Below are 27,879 nucleotides of genomic sequence, written 5' to 3'. Positions count from 1 at the left end.
TATTACTCCTAAGCAGCCTGGGAAATAAGGCGGTGGCACAGGGCAAATGACCAGTTTAAAAATTGCCTGGAGCGGTTTAAAAATTAAATCGGAGGGGGGGTCGGTGGTCCACGGGACCACTAAGAAAATTAAAGGGTAAACAGAGTCCAGACATTAACTCAACCATTTTAATTACACACTTCTTTAGTTTAGCAAACGACGCGCCCTGCCAGGGGGGTTGCTGGCCCAGTGTCCAGTTTTAAAAAAATCCTTATTTCCCACCCTGCTCCTAAGGCGCTCGCGTTTATTTTGAGGAAATCACGTTGTTTATGTGTAATGTTTACACAAAAATATTAGTTTTAAACGTAATTTTTTTGTTTAAAACCCTTTTCTCTCCATTTAAATGAACAATGCAGCGAAATAATTTGGGATAATCTAACAATGCGGGTTAATTTTGTAACTAATTAAAAAAATATTTCATTTTAGGTGAAGTACGTTAAGTCTCCGACAGATGGCGCCAGAGAGGTAGGAAAATTCGATTTTGTGTTTTAGCATGCCTATGTTTCAGGGAGAGGGAGGGCAAAAGCGGGAACTTTAAAATATTACTCCTAAGGCGCTCGCGTTTATTTTGAGGAAATCGCGTTTGTTTATGTGTAATGTTTACAAAAAAATATTGGTTTTAAACGTAATTTTTTTTTTGTTTAAAACCCTTTTCTCTCCATTTAAATGAACAATGCAGCGAAATATTTTTGTTTATGGCTTTTCGCAAGAATATATTGCAGAGCTTTCAGTTGGGGGAGGGGCTATGATTTGTGAGATAATTTACACGACCATATTGGTGGGTTGAACGCGGTAGGGAAACTGAAATCCACCATTATGGCGGCTAGAATTAAGGTAAGATTTAGGAGGGTCTGACGTAGTATTCACGCAACTGAATGGTCGCTATTACGGAGCTTGGCACTTCCGGTGATGATATACGTATTTAAAAAACGTGGTCACGTTTTTAATAATGATCGTTTATATGCTTATTATTATGGTTTAACCTATGGCTTATACGTTATTAAACGCGCGCTCAAAATATTAAAATATTATCCCCCTGTATGAAATGAAGGTATTTCCATATTCGCTCTAGGATATATCATAAGTTTATAAGATATGTATGTCCCATAAGTTTGTCACTGGTTACAAACTGGAGCTTGTCATGAAGTGACGTAGGTCATCGATTCGAGGTACAGCGACGCCTGGTTAGTTAGACTAGTTAGTATAGACTAAATAGGAAGGTGGAAGTCCTGCAAAATTAATCGAGTGTAGTCAATTCTCGCTTCCGTCGTTCTCGAACTAGCTCGAGCTGTAAGTCTCTAGCATTACGAAGTTTAGATAGTGTCATACTTATGGAACATATCTCATTATAAACCTATGATGTATTAATGGAATTGGTCGACTTACCCTTCCCAGCTTTCCTTTCGTCTTTTTGAAGTCTTTTATATCAAGGGGAGACTTAGTAATTACGAATTGCGCTACGTTAACGTTATATGCAAATGAGTTTGCCAGACCCTCTCGCTCACAGTTTTGCGCTGGCCTGTTTGATATTCATAGTTTAGAGTTATTCGGGGTGGGCCCATTCTTCGCGCTTGAATATTCTGATAATGCGAATAAGCCCCCTCGATCTCTCTGTTTTTAATATCATCGGTTTGGACGTGCCAAAGAACAATGAGTCCCTGCATTCTGTTTAGAACCCTTCTCGATTTTATATTTAAAAGAGTGTCCATAGACATCAGAAATATGTTATTACGAATAATACCAGAAATATTTAATTGGTTTAATAGAACCTTTTCAAAGGGGGGGGGGTATCATCTGCTCGAATGGATCTATTTTTAGTCTAAATTGTTGTATGACATTTTGCCGTCCGGGTCACCGTTTTCGAGTTATGGATAGAGTGTTTTAGGGATCACCCCTTAATTAAATTAGAAGTCATTGTCCAAATCAGTTTCTTAATTAAATTTAAGGGGTCATCCGTAAAATACTCCAATCCTAGTGGCCTTTGTGGCAAAATGGAGCTAGAAGTTAAATTTTCGACTCAAAATCGATTTCCCAAAGAACATCCCCCCTTAATTTATGATTGACTTATATCAGAAACACCCTGTATAATGTTTAAGGTGAATTCGCACTGAAAATCACTTGTAAATAGATAATATTAAAATTTTGCACAACAATACATTAGCTTCCCATCTGCAGTAAGGTACGCACTGTCAGGGGTAGGAAATAAGACACGTGACGTCGTGCAATCAAGCTGACAACCTTCAGTAAAGTCAGCTGAACCTTGATAGCAGTATATGACGTCACTATATGGGTCCTGAATGCATGATTTCAAACACAGACATTTTTTACAACGCATTAGGTACCTCAATCTCCTTTTTAGGGAAGCTTTTAATGCAAATTAGCTTATATAATAGCTAAACCAATAAAAAATTTAAACATTTTAACAGCAGCGTGCCTTGTCCAACCTAGACGACTAGGAATACAATTAGCGCTCCTGTTTGCGATTCTCCATAAACTTAATGAGTTCCGAGAGAGAGAGGGGGGGAAGCTCTATTAAGCTTATAATTATATGGAAAACAATTTTCTAACCCAACTTTTATCGAACAAGATTATCATGCTTGGAATTTGGGATTTTTCGCTATAGGTCTGGTAGGATATTGCATGGTGGCTCTGGTTCCAGACGTATCGGTAATATATGCGTAATGAAAAGGAGTTGTTCTAATGAATCAGTTTTACCTCCATTACATAATAGTATAGTAACATGAATTTATTCCTATCTCTCCGAGAATAATTCATTTGTAGACAGGGCCCCCAATCTACTTGGGGACAAAGGTACTCGGCGTTGTCCGGGGGTTTGTATGGACTAGAAGAGTTCCACATATTTTTTTTTAAGAATCTAATTTTTACATATTTCAAATTCAGTAAAACCATGCTTAATTACTTGATTAGGGGTTATTCATAAAGCTTAAAATGTTACCGGTATAGAATAGGACATTCTTAACGGGCTTAATGGCTATAGGGATTCAGAACCTTGAGTAGAACTGAACCAAATCACTTCTAATGAACCTTTACCCCTTGTTTTACTGATATTAACCACACAGTTTGATTAAATAATTTCGGAATTTAACAAATTGTGACTTTGAATAAAGAACAAACAAACCACTTTCTGATTGGGGGCCCCAAAATAAAAAGAATTCATGAATATAGGACCCCTAAAATATCCGGCGTCCTGCAGGGCATCAAAACTTGTTGGTAGGTCAGAAATGTCTAACATATTTTTTTATTGATTTTTGGGTACGTGTTCTATTATAGCATTGAAGTTTACATTTAAATGTTCATGGAGTATATGAAATAAATTCATTCGTCTACTGAACGTAGTCTCTAATGGAGCTGGCAAAAGATGCGGGATAATAATTTTAATACCAGAAATGGTCTTTTTTGCATTAATCGTTTTTGAAGTAAGAAGGCGACTCTTAACGTGTTGCATACAAATCGCCTTTAATAGAGTAAACGTGGTTTACACACATTTTCATACAAAACTCCCTGATATGTACAGGGTGTTTCTGAGAGTCGAAAAACACGATATTATCGTAAATTTAACCATCCCTAGTGAAGCTGATGAACCAATTCCTTAAAAAAACCAAAGACGTTTCGCTTGACCTTTTAAACTATACATAGTTTACAGACTAGGAGGATTCATACCATTGACAGAAGGGGGCCTGGCTTTAGACTCGCATAGTGAGTCCAGTCTCCTTGTGTAACACGTGAAGCCTGGCTTCCCTGTGTTAATGGTATGAATCCTACTAGCCTGTAAACTATGTATATCATAGTTCTGACGTCGAAATATTTGTCTAAATATTTTACTTTCTTGGGTTCAAAAACTAGAAATTTGATTTTGAAACATTCGCAATAATAACAATACGCAAAGATATTGAAATATAATGTGTCTATAGTCTTTAAAAAGCCATTAGTTTACGTCCAGCCTTTTTCCGGCCGATTCGAAATCAGCCTTTTACGTTTAATAATATATATTCGCGAGAAAATAGATTCGTAAACACCTCCTTTTTGCGATAAAAGTGAAAAATATGGGCTGAATATAACCATGCACAAAACGCGGAACTACATATCGTATTAGCGGAAGTATATAATATTTCTCTTCGAGAGAAGTGTTCCCACCACAAAGCGGGGTGTAATTGTAACACGATTCTTCCCAACATTTGTTTCATTTTACATTTGGAGTATGCAAGGTTACTAAACCGAATCACATACGCTGTAAATAGTTCCCTTGTCATTACTCTATATTAGTGCAGAACTATTTGCCAAGGCGTATGTGCTTGTGGATTTTTGTTCCGCGTCAAGACAATCAAGGTTTTTGGGTCGATTTCTGAGGATTTAGTAAATGCCAAACAGTTATAAATAATAGAATTCTGAAGTTTGATGAGCCAAGAAGTGATGTCTAGTTTATTAGGGAGAAGGTATAAGTTGCCTTTGTATTCGCGTGCCATAGTCCCAGTCCCCCTTTCAAAATACAAGGGGGGACGTAAAAGGAGGCCGGGTTATTTCGCCTCTCTTCAGTCGGAAAATACGTAATTTTCGTCATTCGCGTCGCGCTGACGTGAGTTTTCAAGAACCAATGAGATGCTGGTTGTAATTTAGAGGCGGGGATTAACTCCGGACCTACGTTACGTTTGGACTGGAGATAAAGCTGCAATTGTGGCGAATTTATACCTTCTCCCTAGATATCAATTCGTGATGAGCGAGAGAGCTAACAAAAAGGGGTTGCCTGGGAAGAATCATTTTACAGAACCAAAGTATTAAGAGGATAGAGAGTGTCATCCTTCTTCTATTATCCCCTTCTGATATTATAAAAAAAGAAAGGTATTTTTTTTTTTTTTTATTTGGTGGGTTGGTGATCGCGTGCCTGTTTTGGGCTCGCGCCTTTTTCCTTCCTTCATTTATTAAGCCCCCGTTATAATAAAAGTCTACATGTTTGGTAGAACACTGACGCGCGTGTAGAAAAGTTTTAGTGGTGAAAATGTTAGTAAGGTGAGTGGGTGTAGAAGAACACGATGAATTCGGAAATGGAACCAAGTTTATCCCAAACTAAGTCTGCAATGCAATGAATGGTATTCTCAACGCTTGATTAGCAATAGTGATAGAGTATTTTGTAATATTATAGACCATTCCTTTAAGTCCAACTGAAAAGCAAATACCACAGGAGGCGAAGTTATTTCTTTTTCTCCTTCTTGGGTTATTTCCCTCGTGTTAAGAAGCACCGCTAGAGGCAGTCCGAGGTGGCTATCATCCCGCGTGTAGTGAACACTGAACTCGGGCTCCGTCTGGTGTTGCCTCTTGTGTGTTTTCTTCTCTGCAATGAAGTAATCGAACGGTCTACAAGAATTGTTTGTTTAAAAGAGCATTAGTGAGATCTTAAAAATTAATTTTATTGGTATAATTAGTTGGTTTAGAAGGTTTTATTTTTTTTTTTTTTGTAATTGAAATTTAAACTTAGCCCGACATGTGACGGATCTTTTGTTTTTGGGCCTGTATATTTTAACTAGGGTTCTAAAGCGCACTCTATTATAATTATTTATCCTTGCTTAATAATACCCTTACCGAAAATACCACCACTAAAACACGTCTTAGGTTGGGCTGAAGACGTTTTTTAGAGGTTTTTTTTCGGTAAGGGTACTTATTAACACTCCATGCTTTTTCATCCTTGGTAATTTAATCTTAATATTTCTAAAGTTACTAGTCGTGTTTTATAAGTTACAAGCTGTCAGAGGTTTACAAACATCCAGATAAACAATCAGACTCATTAAAACTGGGTTTTTATTTTCATTATTTATTGTTTTAAGCCTCGGTTGATTCAGAAGTCTATTAACACATCGTAGAATGTGTTAATGTACTTCTGTTTCAATGTACTGCAATATTCTGTTGAAATGCACCTTGAAAATTCGCCTTTTTCGCGTTTGTAAGGTAGTACACGGTTTGCATGTGCTGAAAGTGTTACGAGAATCGCGTGTTACACGCCACTTCTAAATATTCATGTCGCTTACGCTTATATATAAATGTACGTCTTAATATTGACTCCGATACGATCTTGGCAGCCCTGAAAAAAAAACAGTATTTGGAAAAACCAATAGAGCCTAAAATTTCGCGAGCAAACACGGTAAACAGTTTAGAAAAATATTTTCGATGTTTTTTTACTTTTTTCTTGGATTTTAATCGCTTATTTTACACTTATTTTTAATGTGAATCAGTGTAATGAAGAATTATTTATGAAATTTTCTTTGGTAATGATGTTTCGACACCCTAACCCTATAATGCGCAAGTAATGGTCTTCCGAATAGGCTTATGATATAGTTAGCCTAAATTAAGGGAATTTATATTGGCATGTCAAAAACTATATTTTGAAGTACAAGTGTTACTATTTCCTGGGGTAAATATTGCGCAATGTCATGTGACTGTAGGCTTGGAATTAATGAGCTGATTCAACGTAAATGATGATGTAAACTCTCAAGGCACTGAAAATGCTATTCAAAATTCACGCATGTCCAGTAGAGCTTTGTTTGAAAGAAGATAAGCTTAATATAGCCCCCTCATCCCTTATATATAACACATTGTACATCCCTTTAAAGAGAGTGCTGCGCCACCTTGTTTGCAAAACATTTCTACTCCAAAACGGGGCCGAGAAGATGCATGCATGACCTACTGTGATTTCATTCTTTAGTCTATATTGTTAAGGGTTCGCAGTTTCTTAGAAATCCGCTAATAGGTGAACTGATAACTTTGAAACCCTCTTGGATCAGGATGTTCCTACCATATTAACCCTACGAAAAGACAAACACTTACAGAAACTAGGATAGCCTTATGAAACCAAACCAAACTTCCTTGAAGGACATTTTGAAACAGTGTTTTGCAATTTAGATTGGGTGCATGCATATGCCAGGACTTTCCTTATTAACCCTAAGACAAGACAAACACTTACAGAGAGTAGGATAGGCTTATGATTCCACCAGATCAGTTAGACTTCCTTGCAGGACATTTTGAAACAGTGTTTTGCAATTTAGTTTGGGTGCATGCATGCATATACCCGCTCTATATATTATGTATGAGCAAAAATTAATGCCAACGTTTTTCTCGCCACGCTCGTGCATTCCCATATTCGTGCATTTTCTAACCTCGCTTTGTACCGTGGAAGCTTCCGCGTAAGGTTATAGCTATAGCTACATAGGAGAAATAGCTTTTATATCTCTGTATGTTATTTTCCTCGCCGCGTGTCCCAGAAAAAGGTGACAAAGGAAATGGGAGTTGCCAAGGAGACGCTAGTGATTTATGAATCATTTTATTGTAACTTCGTGTTTCTCTCTCTCTCTCTCTCTCTCTCTCTCTCTCTCTCTCTCTCTCTCTCTCTCTCTTTTTCTCTTTCTCTCTCTCTTTCTCCATGAAAGATGAAGAAAAATCTTTCTCATAATAGAAGAAATATAGAAAAATAGAGAAAAAAATATGTATATATAAATATGACCACGCCTGGGGACAAATTGAGATTTTTATTAATCGCTGGATCTCGTAATAAAATCGCGTGATCCTACTCTTTGTTTACAAATAATAACTGCCTTTCATCGCCTTGTTACTTTTATGTAATATGGGGCTAATGTCATGAACAATTAAAATTATCTAGTTAAATTGGCCTTTATTATTTAAAATTCGAAGTTAGTGCAGGGTTTACCTTAATTTTAGAATAGTAATTAATATACTGAAGAAAAATTTGGATTTATTCAGTCATGGTTTATCTCTAATCTATAGGGTTTTTGAGAGCCAAAAAATCACCCTCAAATTAATAGAATTTTCCGTAAATGCGATAGACAATTAATTTTAGTGAAATTGGCAGCCTTAATTGTGTAAAATTAAATTTAAAGTTTGATGTTAACCCTAATTTTAGGCCAAAAACTGAGAATCTGCCATAAGGTCTACTAGTTTATGTCTAGTCTATGGCGTCTTTGAGAAAATTAAGTTTTTCTAAAATTACAAGAATTTCTCTCTGTAAAATTTCTGGGCAAAATACGATAAACAATTTATTTTAGTTAAATTGGCAGCCTTAATTATGTAAAATTCTATTTAAGGATTGATGTTTATGGGCTAACCTTAATTTTAGGCCAAAAACAGAGCTAATGAAAAATAAAGTACGATAAACTCTACCAGTTTAGTCCATAGAAAGCTTAAATTCAAAAACTGCCATAAATGACTAGAATTTCTCTGTAAGATTGCTCGTCCTCAATACACCGAAGCTAAACGTTTAAAACGCTTTTACAGGCTTTCTCCAGCTTAATATTTTCACTTCCGTTCTCCCTTTTGCGTTTAAATCAAAATCCCAATGACGAAAATGTTCGCTCTTAGATAATTTAAACATTCAAAGCGCGTAGAAAACGCGTTAAATATTACTCCCACTCCGTTGTAACTTTTCCAGAGGAGAGTGAATTTTTTTTATATATGGTAGTATTATTATTATTATCCAGGTCACTTCCTGCCTCTATATACTAGCGAGCGTGTTCGCCATCAGACTCGCCGCGCCCTCGCGAGTATTCCTGATTACCTTATATTTATATACCTATATACTTCGCCGCTCCATCGATTTAACAACACTTTCCATAACTCTATAGCTAACGTTCAAAGAGCCCAAAAACTCGAGCTCTACACGTGGAGTAACTAAAAGTATAAAGCTAGATTCCCACTCGTCCAAAAAAAAAATAAATAAAATACCGACGGAAATCACGTGGTCCATGGTACAAATTTGAACAGACGCCGGACTCCGGCGGTAGACCGTTCACATTAGGACCTAATAGACTAATACGAATATTTCATGAAGGGAAGCAAACCACCAGGGGCGCGGTTAGAAGTAGTTAACCAGGGTTTTTTGTAAACAATGTCACCAAGAAAGGAACCTCGAGAAACCATGTCACGCGACCCAAAAATGTCTGCCACCAAACTCAAAATAGACCAATGAATGAATATTTATTTTCTTTTCACATTACAGTGAATCCCTTTTGAAACAGGGAGGAGCAGTTAAACTGCTCGCAAGTTAAGTTATACCCATATAACTTCTTGATCTCACATTCTTGGCTTTGTCTAGACTGGTAAAACCAAGTCTAGGTAACAATGAATAAATGAATATTTATTTCCTTTTCACATTACAGTGAATCCCTTTTAAATCAGGGAGGAGCAAGTAATTGCTCACAAGTAGGGTTAGTACAATTTACAGTTTTTAACAAAATTATATAAGTATAAATACAAATAAAAATAAATGTAAACAATAAAATAATACATGCAGCAAAACAAACTTCCAGGGGCAAGCTTCCATATTGGACATTTTTTTATTCACCCACGAGACACCAGTAGAGGCTAGCCAACTCATTCGTGCCTCTAGCGTGAGGGAAATTGTCCAAAATGGAAGCTTGCCCCTGGAAGTTTGTTTCCCGCATATAATTTTTGAATTGGTCTTCTGTTTTGAGTTTGGAAGTAGATATTAGAGAGTTTAAGCATCCCCTATACGCGTACGTGTAGCCACCTTTGACAATGCATTGGTCTAATGCACTGTGGAAGGTAGCTACACGTACGCGTTTAGGGGATGCTTAAACTCTCTAATTTTGGGTCTCGTGACAAATGGGTGCATGATTATGATTTCTCGAATGCGCAAACTGACTCGTCTATTTTCTTTCTTGTAGACATTTGTTTACAAAACGCCTTGGTCAACTACTTTACTTCTAACAGAGCTAATAACGCGGCGGTAAATAAATAATGGCGGTCATCGATCGGACCCGAGTTCGCATGCGCTCTTAAAAGGCATGGCGTCATTTTACCCATTAATTTCATTAGCTAAGATAACCGGCGTAACGCCGAACACGACTCCAAAAAATAAATAAAAATAGAACACAAGTTTCGCCAGGTCGGACTCGGCGTCAGTTGAACTCCTTTCCGTCGTCGTGTGGGAATCTAGCTTAAAAAGAGGGAAAAGTTTCCAATGTTTTAGCGAGTGGCGGGAGTTGGGGTTAGGTGGGGAGAGTTGAGACGTCACTCACTCTCAGTTCGAATAGGTGACACGCACGTGCTCACTAGGAGGGCGTTTCCATTTATTTCTCCCGCGTTTTTGAATCAAACTTTTTTCCCGCCGCACGAGGGAATAAAAAGTGTCGTGCGCCCGACAAAAAGAGTCCACGGAAACCGTCGCGAGACTGGTGGTGGTGCCGTGGTGGTGGTGGTAGTGACCCGGGTTAACCACGTGGGCTTTACTGTTTTTCTTTACGAAGAGACGTATACGTAACGCGTCCAGAAAAAGAGATATGTCGGGGACTGCCTCTAAAAATCCCTCTTGATCCTCTACTACATTGTTAGGCGAATCCCCCGCAAAGTGTTTTTAACGAGCCCTCTTTTTCTCTCCCTCTCTTCTCCCCTTTGTTCGCAATTTCCCAAAAAAATAACTGCCACGTTTACGTGAGAAATAAAGCGCCTGTTTTTACTGGCGATTGGCGCCTTTATTTTTTCATTTTCGTTTCCTTTTTAAAACACGTTTAGTTTTTCTTTTCCCATTTTCTCTATACTTACTAATTGCGATTTTGTGAAAGTAGTGCGTGTATACCTTCAACTTTTCGCGCGAAATGAGCGTTTCGGGTGTTACCACGTGGTCAGATTCGCAATTAAGCGATACACCTGATTCTACCATGCCTAATTCAACTTTGCCAACAACTACTACTACTAATATTACGGTATGAAATGTAAAATTTTAATAATCTCCGCACATTTTCATAGTACATTACACACATACACTTAAAAATCACTTTCTGTCTCTGAAGCTAAGAGCTTTTAACGTGTAGCAAAAAAATTGTTTCGTGTTCAACGGTCATCAGGTTATACCACGTGATTCATTGATAGCTTGTACCATAGCCGTATCGGAACGGGGAGTATCAACCACCGCGGTATATAGCTATTCCCGCTTTATATTTGGGATTATTGAGTCACTGTGAATTTACACACTCTATTAGGCAGTAGGCGGATTAACGTGTTTTTTTTATTATTCACTTAAAATCATCCCCGCCTATATAGCTCCCTTTTATAAATCAATTATGCTCCCCTAAAAACTGTCCATTAGTTATTGGAAATGGACAGTTTTACTTTTACCAAAATTGATGATACAATTCTAGTTTCTACTTAATTCTTTTAGCAAGTTGCATGTTGATGTTGTTTCCCCGTATACACAGCAGCTCCCTTCAAATTCTGTTATTTTTCTGGGCAGAAAAGCGTAGGGTATAAAGTTTTTCTTCGTTAATTTAGTTTATTTCGGTCCATTTGCTTTATTTTCTCCTCGTGTCGTATGCTTATAAGCGCGCGGCGAGTCTCGCGCTATTTAATCGCGCGCCAACGCCGTTTTCCCGCCTAAATGAAGCGAGAAACGAAGAGACGCGCGCGCAGAATGCAGTGTAGCCAGTGAGTGAGTGACTCAGCCGGCTTTCCACGTGCATGTCCGTCTAAATCAGGCGGGAAAAAAAAGCGCCCTTTTTACCCCTAGTGGTGAATGAAGGCGCGTGGTGGTCACCCTAGGTTGTAACCTCGTGCCACGCGACCTTTACGAGCTAGAGCGGAATATAACAACCCTACCTACTTCCTCTAATAGTCAAATATATATTGAGATTGAGGGAATCCCGTTCTCTCCTATTGTGTATCCGCGCCTAACGAGAATCATTACGGTGGTTTTCACGAGTGATTTTTCTTTTTTTTTTTTTGGCGGTACCCCTCCCTTTATCTAATTGTCCTAGACCCCCTCCTTTTTGGCCTCTTTTAGGTTAAAGCTATGATTTATTACGTTTTAATTGGACTTATTAGTAACTTGCTACGGTTACTAATTTACAAACGCGTGTTTTTTATTTCGTTTATGTGATATTGCCACTGGTGTTTTGAGTAGCCTAATTCAGATATTTGTTTTATTTTTAATTAATTTTTATACCCTATTGTTATAAATTAATATTAATATTAAAGTTCTAATATCTATGATATTATTATTATTAATATTTTTATATTTATTGAATGTATTATTTAAGCATTACCCTTGAGGTTAGCTTCTCCGTAAAGCATTGGTGTTCAGCGTGTGAAACATTTCTACAGGGGCCATAGGATTAACATGGGACCGTTTCAGCCTGGTGGCTGGCTTTTCCTCAAAGCTTCTTAGAAATAAATAAAAATCAAAAATTTGGTTGGTAGTTTTCTTACCATTACAGTTGTATATTTTCTACTATAATTTAATCTTAATTAAATTAAATAAGAAACTCTAATCAATCAATTAGATTATTTGAAAATAATTTGAGAGAAAAATTACCTCTAATTTATAATTTATATTAGAAAGAAAATTATTATCCTTAATTAAATAATATTTCTTTAAGCCTATTATGCCCTTTAAATCTACTACTACTGCACCGAGTCTTCTAGCTTAATTTTTCGACATCCCAGGGTGTCGTACTGTCATTATAACCGGAAAGACGGGTGAGAATTCGTAGTGTTATCCAGGAAGAGCTCAAAAAGGCGCGCGCTATATCCTTACTGTTCTTGAAGAGAGTCGGTCGGGGAACGTGTACATTAAGTTACCGTGGAGCGGTGCCCGAAACTAAATCATCATTACCGGTGACAGGGACCGAGGGGGTTTCGCTATTTTCTTCCTTTCTAGCGGATCAATCCCTATTTCCCGCACGACGATCCTCATAGGGTATTTCGATCCAAAGGTTCATTCAGAGAAGACCTGACTTTAGTAGAATTAAAATTCTCCAGATATATAAGGGATACTTGAATTATTTTAAAAAGTGAATCTGCATGGAGCAGTACGATTTTTATTAATTAATAGTTTAGCTCGGGAAATGGTCGGTGCTGGGTCAAAACTTAAATAGTGATTGTTTAGACGTATTTATACAGACCAGTTTAAGATTTTAAGGGAAATTAGGCCCTATTTGAGTTCAGTATTATTTTATATGCCTATTTTTAGTTCAAAGGAACATTTTAGTATTTTATTTATTTTTAATTGAAGAATTATGTTTTATTCAGGCCCTCTTCCGACCCCCCTCCATGGGTATATTTTTTCTAGCATGGGTGGAATTTAGTGTGATGTTATTATGATGTAGAATTGCCTAGTGATTATATTGGAATCATTTTCCTGTTTACAATATTGAAGAAGATAACTTTTACTGCAAGGAAACTTCGAGTTATCTTTGCGAAGCGGATGATAATAGAATAGGGGGTTATGGAAAATGTATTTTAAATACTAGTCGTCTGACGTCATATGCTCTATAAAGTGTATTAGAAATCTTATTTCCCTGACGTCATCTGATGTGCTTGGAGGAGAGAAGCCTAATTCGTATTAAGTTAAATTATAATTGTTTGTGTCTTCTTTAATATTGCTGATAAACACGTGGTTCCAATATTCATTTATGCTCTTTCAAATACGCCTTTCTTTAAGTAACCCTTAAAAATTAAGACGAAGCCTGGCCGTTATATATTTCCAAGCTTTCAATCGAAAAAGCCCATCTTTCACTCCTTTTTAGTTCAAAGGGAGGTCGGTTTAATCCCCGAACGTGATACCATATCGCTGGGCCGCGTTGTCAAAGTTATAAAGGACCATTTTAATTCATTATGTCATGTCCAAGTGACAATTGATCGTCAGTATGTAGTAGGAGGGACGTCTAACGGTACCTTATGACAGCGACTATAACTGGGCGGCACTGTACTCTTTCGGCCGGGCCTATAAAATTTTATTCGCCCGATAATGGTTTGGGAGAGCTGGGAGCTTTTTATTTATTACTCTTGGATGAAAAGGAATTAAGGGTCCTTTTTTTAGAGGATGGAGAGACTCTTCTCTGGCCGCTCTTGCTCTTCTTTTTAAGGATGCTAAGTTTCTTTCTTTTTTCTATTGCTGGGGTTTTAGAGACAGAACGGTTTAACTTTCGTAGTAGGTTTATTTATATTCAGTTATGGAGTGAAATTTTTACCTTCGAGATATGAAGGATTGAAATGTTTATGAGGATGATTTAAGTTTCAAGGAAAAACCATTGGGAAGTTTGGTATTTTGTGAAAAGCCATTGGGAAGTTAGATATTTTGTGAAAGACCATTGGGACGTTGGATATTTTGTGAAAAAAACCCTTGGGAATTGCATGTTTATTGAAAAATCATTGAAAATTTAGGTGTTTATTGAAAAAACCTCTGGGATATTAGATATTTGTTGAAAAACCACTGTCAATTTGATATTTGTTGAAAAACACCACTAGGAGATAGGTATTTATTTGGAAAACCACTGGGAGATTAGTTATTTGTCGAAAAACCACTGGGAGATAACATATATGTTGAAAAACACCACTAGGAGATAACATATATGTTGATAAACACCACTAGGAGATAACATATATGTTGAAAAACACCACTAGGAGATGGATATTTATCGGAAAACCACACTTTAGATATTTATTAATGAGCCGCTGGGATATTTGAAGATTAAAAAATCCGATTATAAAGTAAATTTACTTTAAAAAATATTGGTAAGTTTGAATTTTGTTGATAAAAACCATTGAAAGCCTTGAAATCGGTGAGAAAGCAATGTAATTCTTTTATTTTGTTGCTATAAACTCTATACTTGTTGAAAAACAAAGTTATTTGTGTAATATACAAAAAGAAAACTATACGACACCTTAAATTTTTATTCAAAGCATTTGCATACATGCAAATTTAAAATTAACATAAACACCAAAGCTGCTAGCGTTTATCACCTTGAAAACCAAAATGAGGCCAATTAAATAGAAAACATAGATAATTGAATTATTGTAAGAAAAAATATTTCTAAAACTCGATATTTGTCAACAAAAAACCAAGGTATTTGTGTAACATTTAAAAAGAAATCTATACATAAATATCTTTTGAAGCATTATCATACATGCAAATCTAAAATTTACATACATACCAAAGCTACTAGCGTATATAACCTTGAAAACCAAATTAAGGCCAATTAAAATATAAGATGTAGATAATTGAATTAATTTACAGATAATTATTGAGAAAACGTGCAAGCATCGCTTTACACGAATCAACCATATATTAAAAAGCGATTAATTTTTTTGACTAATAAATCTGAATATCAATTAGTAGATTATGCGTATATTCATTGATGTATGAAGAAAATCAAGAAAATTGAATATTTCGTTCGTGTCGCCTTAAGGCTCTTAGAAATTATTTCTTATTCGTGAATACAAATTGAGCGTTGCCCCGGGAGACCTAATAATTAGACAATTATTCAGCCAACCATTTAAGACAAAGTCACGAACGACTGGCGACAGGAACCAGAAAAACAAACCCCAAAATATATTTGATAATTTCCTTTGTTCGTTTTTTTGGGAATAGTTTAATAATTTAAAACAAGAAAAAAAAATATGTAATAGTAATGGCTACGTGTGAAACTTTCATGAAATTTTGATAAATATCCCAATTATGTCCCTACCATTTCACTATGGCACAGAGAAAGTAACTCTATTACAGCCTAACAATAGACCATTTCGATGTTACTAAGAGGGAAAGACACGGGGGTAAAACTTGGCCTTCCATCTCCCTTTTTGGCGCCTGCGCTGTAGTCTTTTTTTATCATGAGATTGCGCAGAGACGGATGGCAATGTATCATCCCCCTTGTACGTCTCGATAGTGAAGGACCTTGCCTACCCCTTTTTAACGTGGAAAAGGTCTATAGTATACAAGACTTCAGTTACTGCCAGGATAAGTGGTCGTGACTGTGTTTAAACAGTAAAGTATGAATACCCTTTCTTTATTCAAGGTGGTAGTAGAGGTAATACGGGATTAGTCATAGCTGCGATTAATGCAAGAAAAAGTTGTGCCACTAAGACTTCCTTTCTCAATTTAAGCTGGTTGAAAATATTTTCTCAACCAGGTTCTCATACTCACCTTAATCTTTTCATTGGACTTCACACACACCACATATCCCAACAAACACACACACAAACCCAGAGACTCACGGCCACACAAACTCCGTTTGTATAAGCTACATGTCGTTTATATCACCATAAACGTAGATAATAAATTTTTAAGACGCACAAGAACCGGAAACCTGGGAGGGTTTTCCGTCTGGTAATATTCATGCGATTATTAATAAATTCATAGCCACTTTTTTACCGAAACTCCTTCGTAACACTTGGTTAAATTTTCATCTCGCCATGGAAGGGAGGGTTATGACGTCATTAGATCCGGGATTAAATAAAAAACAAAGAAAAAAAGAGAGGATACGCGTTTCGCGCTGGTAGCTTTTCATCCGCGCCTGCTCGGTTGGCTTCCCACATTTCTCTTTCTCCCATTGGACACGTTTCTAACTCCTCCTGTCCAGAGGAGAAGCCAATGGGATTTATCACACCGCCCGTTTGAATCTATCTGTATTCCGGCTTTAACGACCCTTGTAACTTTTCCCGCTCTCCCCTAAGCCTCAATGGGACCTTAGATAACGCCCCCATTTTTGTTTGACATAAGGGAACGTTGATAAAATTTTATTTCTCTTTCATCAAGCTCCCTTCCCGATCTTGTAATTAATTGTTTTATAATTAGCGTAGGCCTAATTGCCAAATATCAATAGTAAATTTAGAGATTGTAGTTTCGGAGGTATTTAACGTTAGTCTCTAATTTATTTAATTTTAATTAATTAGTTATTGGTAACAAATTATCAGGAACAACTTAAAGATACACGTAACATCATTAGGAGAGCGTAAAGTTAACCACATCCCAACTAATATATAAAAAGGTTAAAGAGGGAGATATAAAAATAAGTGATGATCCATTTGGAAAGGCCCATCATTACTCTCCTACCGACCAGATAAAATTTACAACCCCCTGGCCTTAACTGTTTTGCTGTTCCTTTTAATCACGTTATCGGGGAAAAAAAGAAGAGTTTATAATAAGTGTTATAAAGAGGAAAGCCGATATTTAATAAACAATGAATAAAATTACCAACGTATTCGTAAAGGAGAGTAGATAAACCGGGTCTTGACGAACTTGTTTCCAAAAGATACGTTATTCCCCGCTAAAAAAAGGGCGCGAAATCACTGATTCAGAAATCATCAAATCACAGCGTTTTTTGAATTTTAGCTTTAAAATTAATATATTTTATTAGTGGAAGGCTATTTTTAGTACAAGAGTTGTCAACAGTTTTTTTTTTTTAATTTCAGCCATTTTACCCTAAAAACCCGCATTTAATAATTCAATTACCGTTGAGAGTTACTACCATTTACCCCTAACGGGCAAAATTCAAAAATTCAAAAGTTGCACTTATCCCCCTTCTCTCCCAACTCCCCCTTCTTCCCCGATCTTCACTCCGCAGTATGATTGACGCGTCTAATCGGGTATGACAATACGTTATTGTTTACTTTTTTAAGTCGGTTTAAGTTAGGTCAAAAAGGATCAAAGTCGCGAAATTTGCGATTAAAAGTGTGCCTTGAATGTGGAGAGAAGAAATGTGATCGTTTTGGGACATAATATTTATTGTAAGTTTGGTTTTTAAGATGTTTCAATAGCAAGTGGGGGGTTAGGCTTAGCGACGTTAGGGTTGAACTTTTAGCTCGGGGCGCGCGACGGTCAGGGACTCCGAAGCAGCGAAGGGGACGGGGTGATGTAGATAATCTATAGCGGTAGTAGTTGTTCTATTTTCGGCGTGAAGTTAAGAGGTTAGCCCCTTAGGCGGTTAAACAAAATGGCGATTTTTTTTTACTTCGATTTAATTGTGATTTGGACTTTCGATTTTTAAAAACTGATTTAGAGCTTTTGATTATCACTTGAAGTTTTAACACCCTTGCATTATTGTTACAATAATATTTCTGATTAATTTTTAATTAATTTTCTAATTATTTTAACATTTATTTTAATTAATTTTAAAATTATTTTAACATCGATTTTAATTTTTTTCGAATTATTTTAACATTTATTTTAATTAATTTTAAAATTATTTCAACATTTATTTTAATTAATTTTAAAATTATTTTAACATCGATTTTAATTTTTTTCGAATTATTTTAACATTTATTTTAATTAATTTAGTAATTAATTATCGAATTATTTTAATTAATTTAGTAATTAATTATCGAATTATTTTAACATTTATTTTAATTAATTTAGCTATTGATTTTCGAACTTAATTTAGTAATTAATTTTGGAAAAATAAATGAAATTCAAATTAATTATTTTTAAAAATAACTTGAACAATAGTGGACATACCTTGACAGTTTAAAAAAAAATATAGGGGTTTTTGACAGTAAACATGGCGACATCTCATACTAGTTTTTACACAAAGTGCGTTTGTGACGTCATAGTACGTCATTAAAAGGGAGTATCAAGCAATTGGTGGGGATTAAATACAGCTTCCAACCATCATATTTATAGTTAAACGGTTGACTCTCCCGCACTTTCGTTACTCCCTTTAATCTGTACCTTCCTTTAGAAATAAACCATAAGATGGGTTCCACCAGATCACGGGAGGGTGGCAGAGCATCGAACACCCCCCTAGTTAGATTTTTCGCATCTCCGTTTTTAACACCCGCTCCACTTCTCATGGCCACTAAAACTTGACATTTATGGTCCAAGCTGGTGAATTATAACCAGAGGGGTGAGGTTTTATATTTTCCATTTTAAAAATAGTGTGCCAGGCAAAAATCCCTCGTGGATTCGGGCGGGGGTCAAGAATTAAGTCTTGACCCCCTGATTTTTGGCAAAATTTACAACCATTTTCCAGGAAAAACTGCAAAATTTTAATTACTTGGAAATTTTTTTTTGTGCCCGAGTTCAAAACTCGAGTTAAGTTACCCTTAAAGTAAGAGAGAGTGAATTTATTAAGGACCTATTTTTGATTTTTTTGGGGCTCCCCCCCATATTGGGGATAATGGTATCATCCTGACTCAGTCATAGCTCAGTGATATACAACATTGAGAATCTTCTTCAAGAAAAGCTGGTGGGGAGATGGATATTAGTTTTCTTTTCTTTGATGGAAGGACCTTTTTTGTGTGTTGTGGGGTCTTTTCTTGACAACAGTAATGGCACACGTGTACTAATAACCTATGGTAAAATAACATTAACTGCCGATACTCCGTCCGTATCCCTTGCGGTGACCCCCATTCTGTCCCGGGTCTTCTTTTTACCGCAGTATACCACCCACATCCCCCCACATGTGGCTCTTTTTTTTTCGTTCTGTATGTTCCCTCATAGAATTTTTTTTTCTCTTGAATATTCGAGGTGTCTAACACTTGTAAAGGAAATTTAAATATTTTAGGCAATTTGGTATTTATGTTTTTGGAATATAGTATAAATGTCCGAGCTCTTGTTGGGGTGACTTTTACAACGGAAAAATGTGAAATTCTAGGAGAATGGACCGTCTTTTATGGTACAGGGGGGTATTGCTTTGGGCATTTAGGGGAGAGAATCCCGAGACCTGTTTCCTAGAAAAATTACCGATGCTATCTTCTTATTGCTATGATTTTAAAGGTTATTTATATGACATGTTTATGGCAGTGTTGGGTTTTTGTTTATTTGTTAACTAAAAATTCATTTAGTCAACTCATGGTTTATGTGTTACCTACCCTTTAATGGCGGCCATACCCTACCCTGTCAGCGATAAATGCTAGCTAGATTAAGCAAATCAGAAATATTGAAACCCACACCATCCCCTTAAGAAATAATAAAAAAAAATGTTGACAGCTAATTCATTATCATCTATTTAAGCAACGTTTTTTTTTTGATTGACATAACATAACAACATCTTTAATTTGAAATTTAAATATTCTTTTATAAATATCAATTTACTTACGTAATAAACAAAGAATTAAATATTCAGAAAGAGCGCTATTAATATATAAAATTAAAGTCACGTGGTTTACTGTTTTTTTTTTAAATTTGAAAGAAACCATGAAGGTTTTTTCCCTCCTTTAACCCCCCTCCCCCTTCTTGGAAAATTTTTCCCGCCGCGTCCCGATGTGATGAGACTGCTCGCTCCCTTTTCACGCCATACAGCCTTTAGCCGTATAGTTTGTTAGAAGGCGGGAGTTTTCGGGGCGGTAGTACTGTGTTTTGCTTTCCCCCTCTCTCTCTGTTCCCGCGCGCGCGAGTTCCCCCGATAAACCACTCCTTGATCGGCCCGGAAAACTCGCGGGAAGCCTTTCCCCCGACCGAACGAACGAAGCGAAGTACGGCGGCGAAAAAAAAAAGTTTCGCGGGCCGCTTAAACTCTCTCCCCACTCTCAACAGTGTCTCCGACCGCCGGCGCTTGAGTAGGCCTAGCGAAAGTCGGACGGCGCGCTCGCGAATATTAGAAATAAAAAACCTCGCGTTAAATCTGTGTAATTATCACTCGACAGTTTACCGTAATTTAACGACCGTGAGATATATTTAACGTTGCGTCATTTTGTTTAAAATATCTTTGCCGCGATATTATTACAATTAACGGCGTATTTATCTACCCTCGGTCCCGTACGGTACGGCCATCGCGGGATCCTCTCTCTCTCTCTGTGCGCGGGGTGCTTGTGCGCGTGGTTTTCTGTGTTTGACCGGTCGCATCGCCAATTTGGCGGGCTTTTTTAATTAATATTCTACGATAAATACTGTGGAAATAATATTGATGATTATGATGAAGATTACAGGATAAGGCTTAAGAGTAAACAGTAGGTTTTTGCGTGGTTTCGTTTTCCGTCATTTAAAAGTACGGGGAGGCGAAAGTTTCGCCGTTTTCCCCCCAACTGAAGCCAGCAAAGTTTTCGTTACTCCTTAACGGCCGGACCGGCTCGCGGCGGGTCGACTTTTTTAGGCCTAACACCCTCTTCTTCTAAGAAAATAATCGCCAATCGCGATTTTTAAGAAGTATTTTAAATTAAACCGCGATCGCTGTTTATTTTTTCGACGTTGTGGTGGTGGTGAATTTTTATTTAAAATTCTTTTATAAACTGACGTGACGTTTAATATTTAAATTAAATGGCGCAAAGGGTGAGCAATTATCCATGTTTTATAATTAACTATCATAGGTGTTCTAAGGCTTATCTTAATTAATCTAAATGTATAAAACATTTTTTGTTTAACTAAGCCTAACTATTATTGGTAACTCCTTCAAAATCATAACCAGTCTTTTAAAAAACGTTTACGCCCATCCTTCAATAATAACCTAGCATATTTTAAACATATTTGAAAGCTGCTAGTTAGGCCTATTTTTTTTATACCGAGCCCGGAAAAAAAGGGGGTTTGGGGGGGGGTATCTACAGTAAGAAGCCATCTGTGTTAATGGTGTTTCCAAAGACATTTTGTAGCCCTATACTTACCAGTCCCTTATGACCATCATTTTGTTTTTAGGGGGTACTTTACCATGGGTTTTTTTTCTTTTGGTTGTTGGCCCACCCACCCCCAAAGCCATCAATCTGTGATGCGTTTTACGATGATTTACGTGGAGTTTAAAGCTTTTACAAGAAGTGGTACCCCTCTTTAACTAACCCCTCAATTTAGGGCATAATTTAATATGAAAACACCGTTTTATAGGCCTAATCTAAGAAAGTTTTATTTATAACATGTTTTTATTGCTACGGAGGTTTCGTTGGGTTAACGTAATTTTGTTACAAGTATATTTTTGTAATTTTTGTGAGTTTAATTGCGTTTAAAAGTGTAGTTTTGTAATTTTACCAAAGCCTAATTGCGTTTCAAAGTATAGTTATGTAATTTTGCTAAGCCTAATTTAATGATAACGTTTAGTTCCATAATTTTTCTAAGCCTAATTGCGGTTAAAAGTGTAGTTCTGTAATTTTACTTGGGCCTAATTTTGTTTCAAATGAAAGTTATGTAATTTTGCTAAGCCTAATTTAATGATAATGCATAGTTCCATAATTTTCCTAAGCCTAATTCCATTTAAAAGTGTAGTTCTGTAATTTTACCTGGGCTTAGTTCCATTTCAAAGCGTAGATCTGTAATTTTTACCCGAGCCTAATTCCGTTTCAAAGAATAGTTTTGTAATTTTGCTAAGCCTAATTTAATCATAACGCATAGATTTGTAATTTTTCTAAGCCTAATTTAATCATAACGCGTAGTTCCATAATTTTTCTAAGCCTAATTTAATTATAAAGCGTACTTTAATGATTTTACTAAGCCCCATTTCATGTTTCAAAATTCTATGACAATTATCATTTTAGTAACTTTAAATTAGCCTAATTGCGTTTTAATATAAATTAATTTAACTGTAATTGAATTTTAATGTTATCACCAATTTTTAATTAATTTTTTAATGTTTTAATTTCAGTATGACGAAAGTATACCCCATTATGGTGGAATGGACGGTCCTTCTCCCATATACGATCCGCATGGACATCGTCCCATGCAACCATTATCACACAGCCCTCACATGAATCACGGACATTCTATGCATCAATATCACACTAATCATGTTATGTCAAATCACGTTATGGGTAGTGTACCGGACGTACACAAGAGAGATAAAGATGCAATTTACGGGTAAGTTTTCTAACTGTCTTTATTCTTTGAAACCGTGGTGTTTATTTCTGACCGTTAAACTTAACGGTAGAATTAAGTTAGTTAGTTTGTAGGTAGATCACGCAAATTGATTTTTTAGGCACAGTAAACAACCTTGGAGGGGGAGGGGGGGGGGTCGTAATTGATAAAACTGCCGGTAACTTCAAATAGAAACAAATGTCAACCTTAAGAGAATAAATATTTTAATTAACAATGTCACCTCACCTTACAACTGCTGTAGATCCTCGAATAGGAAAAATAGGTGTGTGTTGTCACCTCGCTTTTTGCAATACGGTTAAAACAGACTCTAGGTTACTTACGATTGTCACGTGATACCAACGGTATACATATAGTGCTACCGAACTTTAACAGCGCTTCAGGGTTGACAGTAATTTGTCAGAGCATGATATGAACTGAACGGAACTACAAGATTTTCAGTCTGTTATAAGATAGCGGTTGAATCGCGCTCACAATTCACAAATGACTGGCAACACTTCTTGACCGCGCACTATTTATTATTTAGTACCAATAGTTGGAAATTTTATTAGCATACAGGGTGTTTCTGATAAGTCTGTCAGAAATTAAGGGGGATGTTCTTTGGGTGTACGATTTTGAGTCGAAAATGTAACTTCTATCTCCGTTTTGCCACAAGGGACACTGTTTTCGAGTTAAAATTGTACACAGTATTTTACGGATGACCCCTTAAATTTAATTATGAAGCTGAAAGACAATGATTACTAAGTTAATTAAGGGGTCATCCGTAAAATACTATGGACAATCATAACTCGAAAACAGTGGCCCGGACGACGGCAAAATGGAGATAAAAGTAACATTTTCGACTCAAAATTGATTTTCCATAGAAAATTCCCCCTTAATTTATGGCAAAATTACTATAAACACCCTGTATTTAGAAGTGCATGGTACTAGTCATTGTTTTCTACTAAATGAAAGTCAGGGAAAGTGTCGTAAGTCAAATCGGGAAATACCTGGAAAGGTTTGCGATTTTTTATTTTGGAAACGAATCTGCGCGGTGCAAACCCCGTTCTATAGTAGGTGTTTTTTGACAAATGTGGATTTAATGGATGTTACTGGAATATGTAGAATGCTATATCGTTAGCGCGTGTGCATTTTTAATTTTACACGTAATTTTAATTACGGTAAAATTTAAGAAACGGCACCAAAACCCCTGTCCCTGTCCCTGTCCCGGACGCGTCCGCGAAACGAACGCTTACGATAAGAGAGGGAAACCGGTCGCGTCCGCGAAACGTACGCTTACGATGAGAGAGAGAGATCGCTAGCGTACGCGGTGGCGATACGAAGCTCCGCGTAGAGAGAGAACTGCCTGCCTGGTATATTAGTGAGAGGGGGAAGAGGGAGAGGGGGCATCCCGCTCGGAGAGAGAGGAAAGAAAGGTAGTTTAAATCTCGCGGGCTTTTTTGAGTGAAGGGAAACAAGATGATAATTTTCGTGCACTACTGCACTTTGTGCGCGTGATACATCAGAGATTATGCTGGATGGTTAGGTTAGGTTTCGTAAAATAGAGGGGACGCTTTACGGTCATAGTGATTTCTTGTTTAGGGGATCCAGGATTTTGTTTAAATACATTATTTGATTCGTATGGTTTTTAAAAATTATACTTTAGTGGGGTGCACAATTTAGTTTCATTAATATTATTTGAAATGTGACGTTATTAGAAATTAAAGGGATACACGATTGTGTTTGTATTAGTGAGAGGGGGCATCCCGCTCGGAGAGAGAGGAAAGAAAGGTAGTTTAAATCTCGCGGGCTTTTTTGAGTGAAGGGAAACAAGATGATAATTTTCGTGCACTACTGCACTTTGTGCGCGTGATACATCAGAGATTATGCTGGATGGTTAGGTTAGGTTTCGTAAAATAGAGGGGACGCTTTACGGTCATAGTGATTTCTGGTTTAGGGGATCCAGGATTTTGTTTAAATACATTATTTGATTCGTATGGTTTTTAAAAATTATACTTTAGTGGGGTGCACAATTTAGTTTCATTAATATTATTTGAAATGTGACGTTATTAGAAATTAAAGGGATACACGATTGTGTTTCAGAAATGTTTTTAGTTGTCAACTATACGGGGGGTCACGTGAGCCGTGTAAAATTACTATTAAGGCCCAGCCCTTGGGCCATCTTGTTAAAATCCCAAATGAAACGCCGTAGTAGTTGTCAGCTCTCCGCCAAAAAACATGTGGTTTTGCCCGCTTGCTATAATTCTATTGAAGGTGCGCGTCATGCGTGCATTTCGTTAAATTTATTTTTAAAGGCAGTCGTGAAATTATTTTGAAAGACGCTAAGGTACTTAAATCAATCAGTATTGAAAATAAGTATTAAACTTAGCCATTCAATTCACACGGTATAACGATGTATTAAAATTTCCGCCGAAAGAACGTGTGAAATTAATATTTTCCAATGCATGATTCGGTTCTTCTGACAAGGTTCATTCGCATTCTTGGTATGGGTATATTTTTCTATTAGGAAACTGGTTTTTACAGTGGCAGTTTTATCCCTTATTTAGATTGAGAATGATTATAAATCCGTACACCTGCGTGGAATTGTATAATATCTATCTATATATCTCCTTTGGTAGTTTTTTTTTAGCTCCTCTTTTTCATTTCCGAATGTACATTATCATCACGCTCACGCGTTTTTAAAATAATAATGTAAAAGTATTATTATAGCCGGGCTTTTGCTTTTCTCTACCTTACACACGCACCACTCTTAAAAATGACGCGCCAAAAATATACAGGCGCTCTTTTCGAATATCCCAGAATAAGCGCGCGCGAGTTGGTTAAGTTTTCTCCCGCCTTTTTTTGAATGCCACCATGATCAAGCAGCCTTGTTATTGGAAGCTCCTTAATCGATGTGTATGTATGTTTATTTGTGATGTTGTGCTTAAGTTGAGCTGTAATTTTATTATGACACTCATTTAGAACTTAAATTTAAACTAGACTATTGAGAGAGTGAGAGAGTTGAAGACCTCTCTAAGTTTTGGATGAATAGAGTAATTTCGGTTGAGAGGGGGAGTGAACTGTGTATCCCCTACGTTAGGGGCAACTTTGTACTAGAGAATACTATTTGCCCCCCGGAAGGGAAGGGGAGGGGGATATCACTAAGGTAAGAGATAGAGGGTTATGACGTTTCGTATATGGGAAAGAAATTACTCTATGGACTAATTATATTCCCCCCCCCCTTTAACTGCCACCATGATTACTGCACCGAAGCTGATGCCATTTACCTACAAAAACAACTTATTCCACAGCCTACGCTTACCGTATCAGACGAACGCTTTCCTACTCCCTTTAAATACTAATATTTACCGTAAAAATATAAATAATAATTATAATAATATCGCGAATGGATAATGACTCAGATAGAGACTCTGATTCCCTTTATTTCTATAGGGAGCTAACAACTGGCTAGGGGAAGAGATAGTCTGACGTCAGACAGCCCCTCTCTGGTTAGAATTTTTGCGCGTAGAATACTGTTTCCAACCGTTAGGGGGGGATGAAACTCCAGTAAGAGATAGAAGGGTGTGACGTTTCAGGATCAGAACTGTTAGCTCCCTATTACTTGTACTCATAATATAGCCACTATACATAGTTTACAGACATGGAGGATTCCTACTACCATTAACACAAGGAGACCAGGCGACTTAGAGCGTTAAATAGCAGACGATTTTACCACTCTTAAGTCGCCTGGTCTCCTTGTGTTAATGGTAGGAATCCTCCATGCCTGTAAACTATGTATTGAAACTAAATCTTTTCGTCGAACGTAGGCTACATAAACGAACGTAAAATGTAACGCACGTGCATAGATTCATCACAACTCACAAGATACTTAAAAATTTGCCGCCAAAAAACCTCGTGATCCATAATAGGGGATTGCACCGAGGGAAGAGAGATAGAGGGGGGGGGTCCTATATCATTATTGTGTCACAGAGTTAGGCCTAATTATTGTCTGCCACATTCCATCAGTTTCCAATACCTTTATATAGGATTCCAATCACGAACGTTAAGTTTGATATATAGAATTCCTACATTGGCGTATTTTTCTTTGGGGGGGGGGGCAGGATTTCCCCCATCTTAGACTGGTTTCGATCTTTTTTTCTTCTTCACGATTGAGCTCCTCCCAAAGTTAGAGTAAAAGTTACTAGCAATTTTGATCATCATCATCTCCTCCCCATCTGCCTCTTTTTATAATTTTTTTTATCTGGGACAATTTTGAAGATTATCCATCAGATTTTTTTTTAATGTTGTTTCTGAATTGGTTTTGTTTCTAGACATACTAGTGATGCAGTTTCGATTTTTTTTTTAATTTTTATTTCATGGTCGCATATTTAATCTATAAGAGGCAAAATTAACATATATGGCGAATATTTTAAATAGTTCATTTTTAAATGTATGGTGTTTTTACTTTTAGTCTGATTGACGTGGTTTATAATTAAAATTTAATAAAGGTAGAGTTAAAAGATCGCATGGATTGCAATGGAAATCCTTGGTGATTTTCTATTATTGAAAGGGAAAGTTCAAGTAACATATTATTTTATTATACCTTATTCTAAATATAAAAGGAAAGTTATTAAAAAATCTCTTATTGCAAAATAATTAGCATTTAATTTGCCTTAAAAATAATCAAGGACTACGGTGCCATCCGCCACTGGTTTAGTGGCGTCTGCTAAACCGAACCTTTTAACCCTTTCCTCTGTCAGCCTGTGGGAATTCAACCAATCCTGTAGGGGTAATAAGTTCGGGGTAGCAGACGAACTTATGTCGGATGGCGCAGTAGTCCTTGATTATTTTTAAGACTAATTGAATGCTAATTATTTTGTAATAAGAGATAATTTATTTATTTTTAATATTTTTCTTTTTATATTTAGAAAAAGGCCATTATTTAAAGGTATAATGTCATGTTCCCTGGACTTTAACTTTATTATGCCTTGTCACATACTGGTTAAATAGATACAAAATATACTCAATTAAATGATGATGTGAAATTTAAAGGGTTTTATCTGTGTTATGAATTTAATTAAATCCCGCATTTGAATATTAATATTTTTTTTAAAAAAAAGTGGTTCCTGTAAATTTAGTTAGGGCCTAGTCATTTCTGATAAGATATTTTGCTAGTCAACGTTATTTTGCATTTCATACCTAATTTAAATTTTTCCCATTTAATGTTAGTGGGTGGGTTGTATGTATGGTAGTTGCTTCCTGGCATGCGAAACCGCAATTTTCAAAGCGGTAATTACGAAATATTGTACTAGTAAAGTTGGTTA

General features: G+C 36.5%; 1 protein-coding gene across 6 annotated transcripts in view; it reads left to right on the top strand.

Annotated features, from left to right (window-relative positions):
• Positions 1-17,411: 17,411 nt before the first annotated feature.
• Positions 17,412-27,879, top strand: part of LOC149717300 (homeobox protein Meis1-like) — a 183,002-nt gene continuing 172,534 nt past the window's right edge. The window contains exons 1-2 of one of the 6 annotated variants that reach the window (XM_089837494.1): positions 17,412-17,577; positions 22,350-22,561. In XM_089837494.1, the coding sequence (XP_089693620.1) occupies positions 22,380-22,561 (182 nt within the window). In that variant the 5' untranslated portion in view covers positions 17,412-17,577; positions 22,350-22,379. Of the gene's footprint in view, positions 17,578-20,084; positions 21,056-22,349; positions 22,562-27,879 lie in introns of those variants that run through there. The other 5 variants (XM_089837497.1, XM_089837495.1, XM_089837493.1 and 2 more) reach the window with 5 other exon arrangements.

This window comes from Phalangium opilio, unplaced genomic scaffold, assembly GCF_054372755.1.
Source record: "Phalangium opilio isolate 3A_F unplaced genomic scaffold, DU_Popi_V2 ptg000003l_1, whole genome shotgun sequence".
Lineage (NCBI taxonomy): Eukaryota > Metazoa > Arthropoda > Arachnida > Opiliones > Phalangiidae > Phalangium > Phalangium opilio.
Note: the sequence above shows the minus strand (reverse complement) of the source record. Positions and strands in the feature narration are given on the sequence as shown.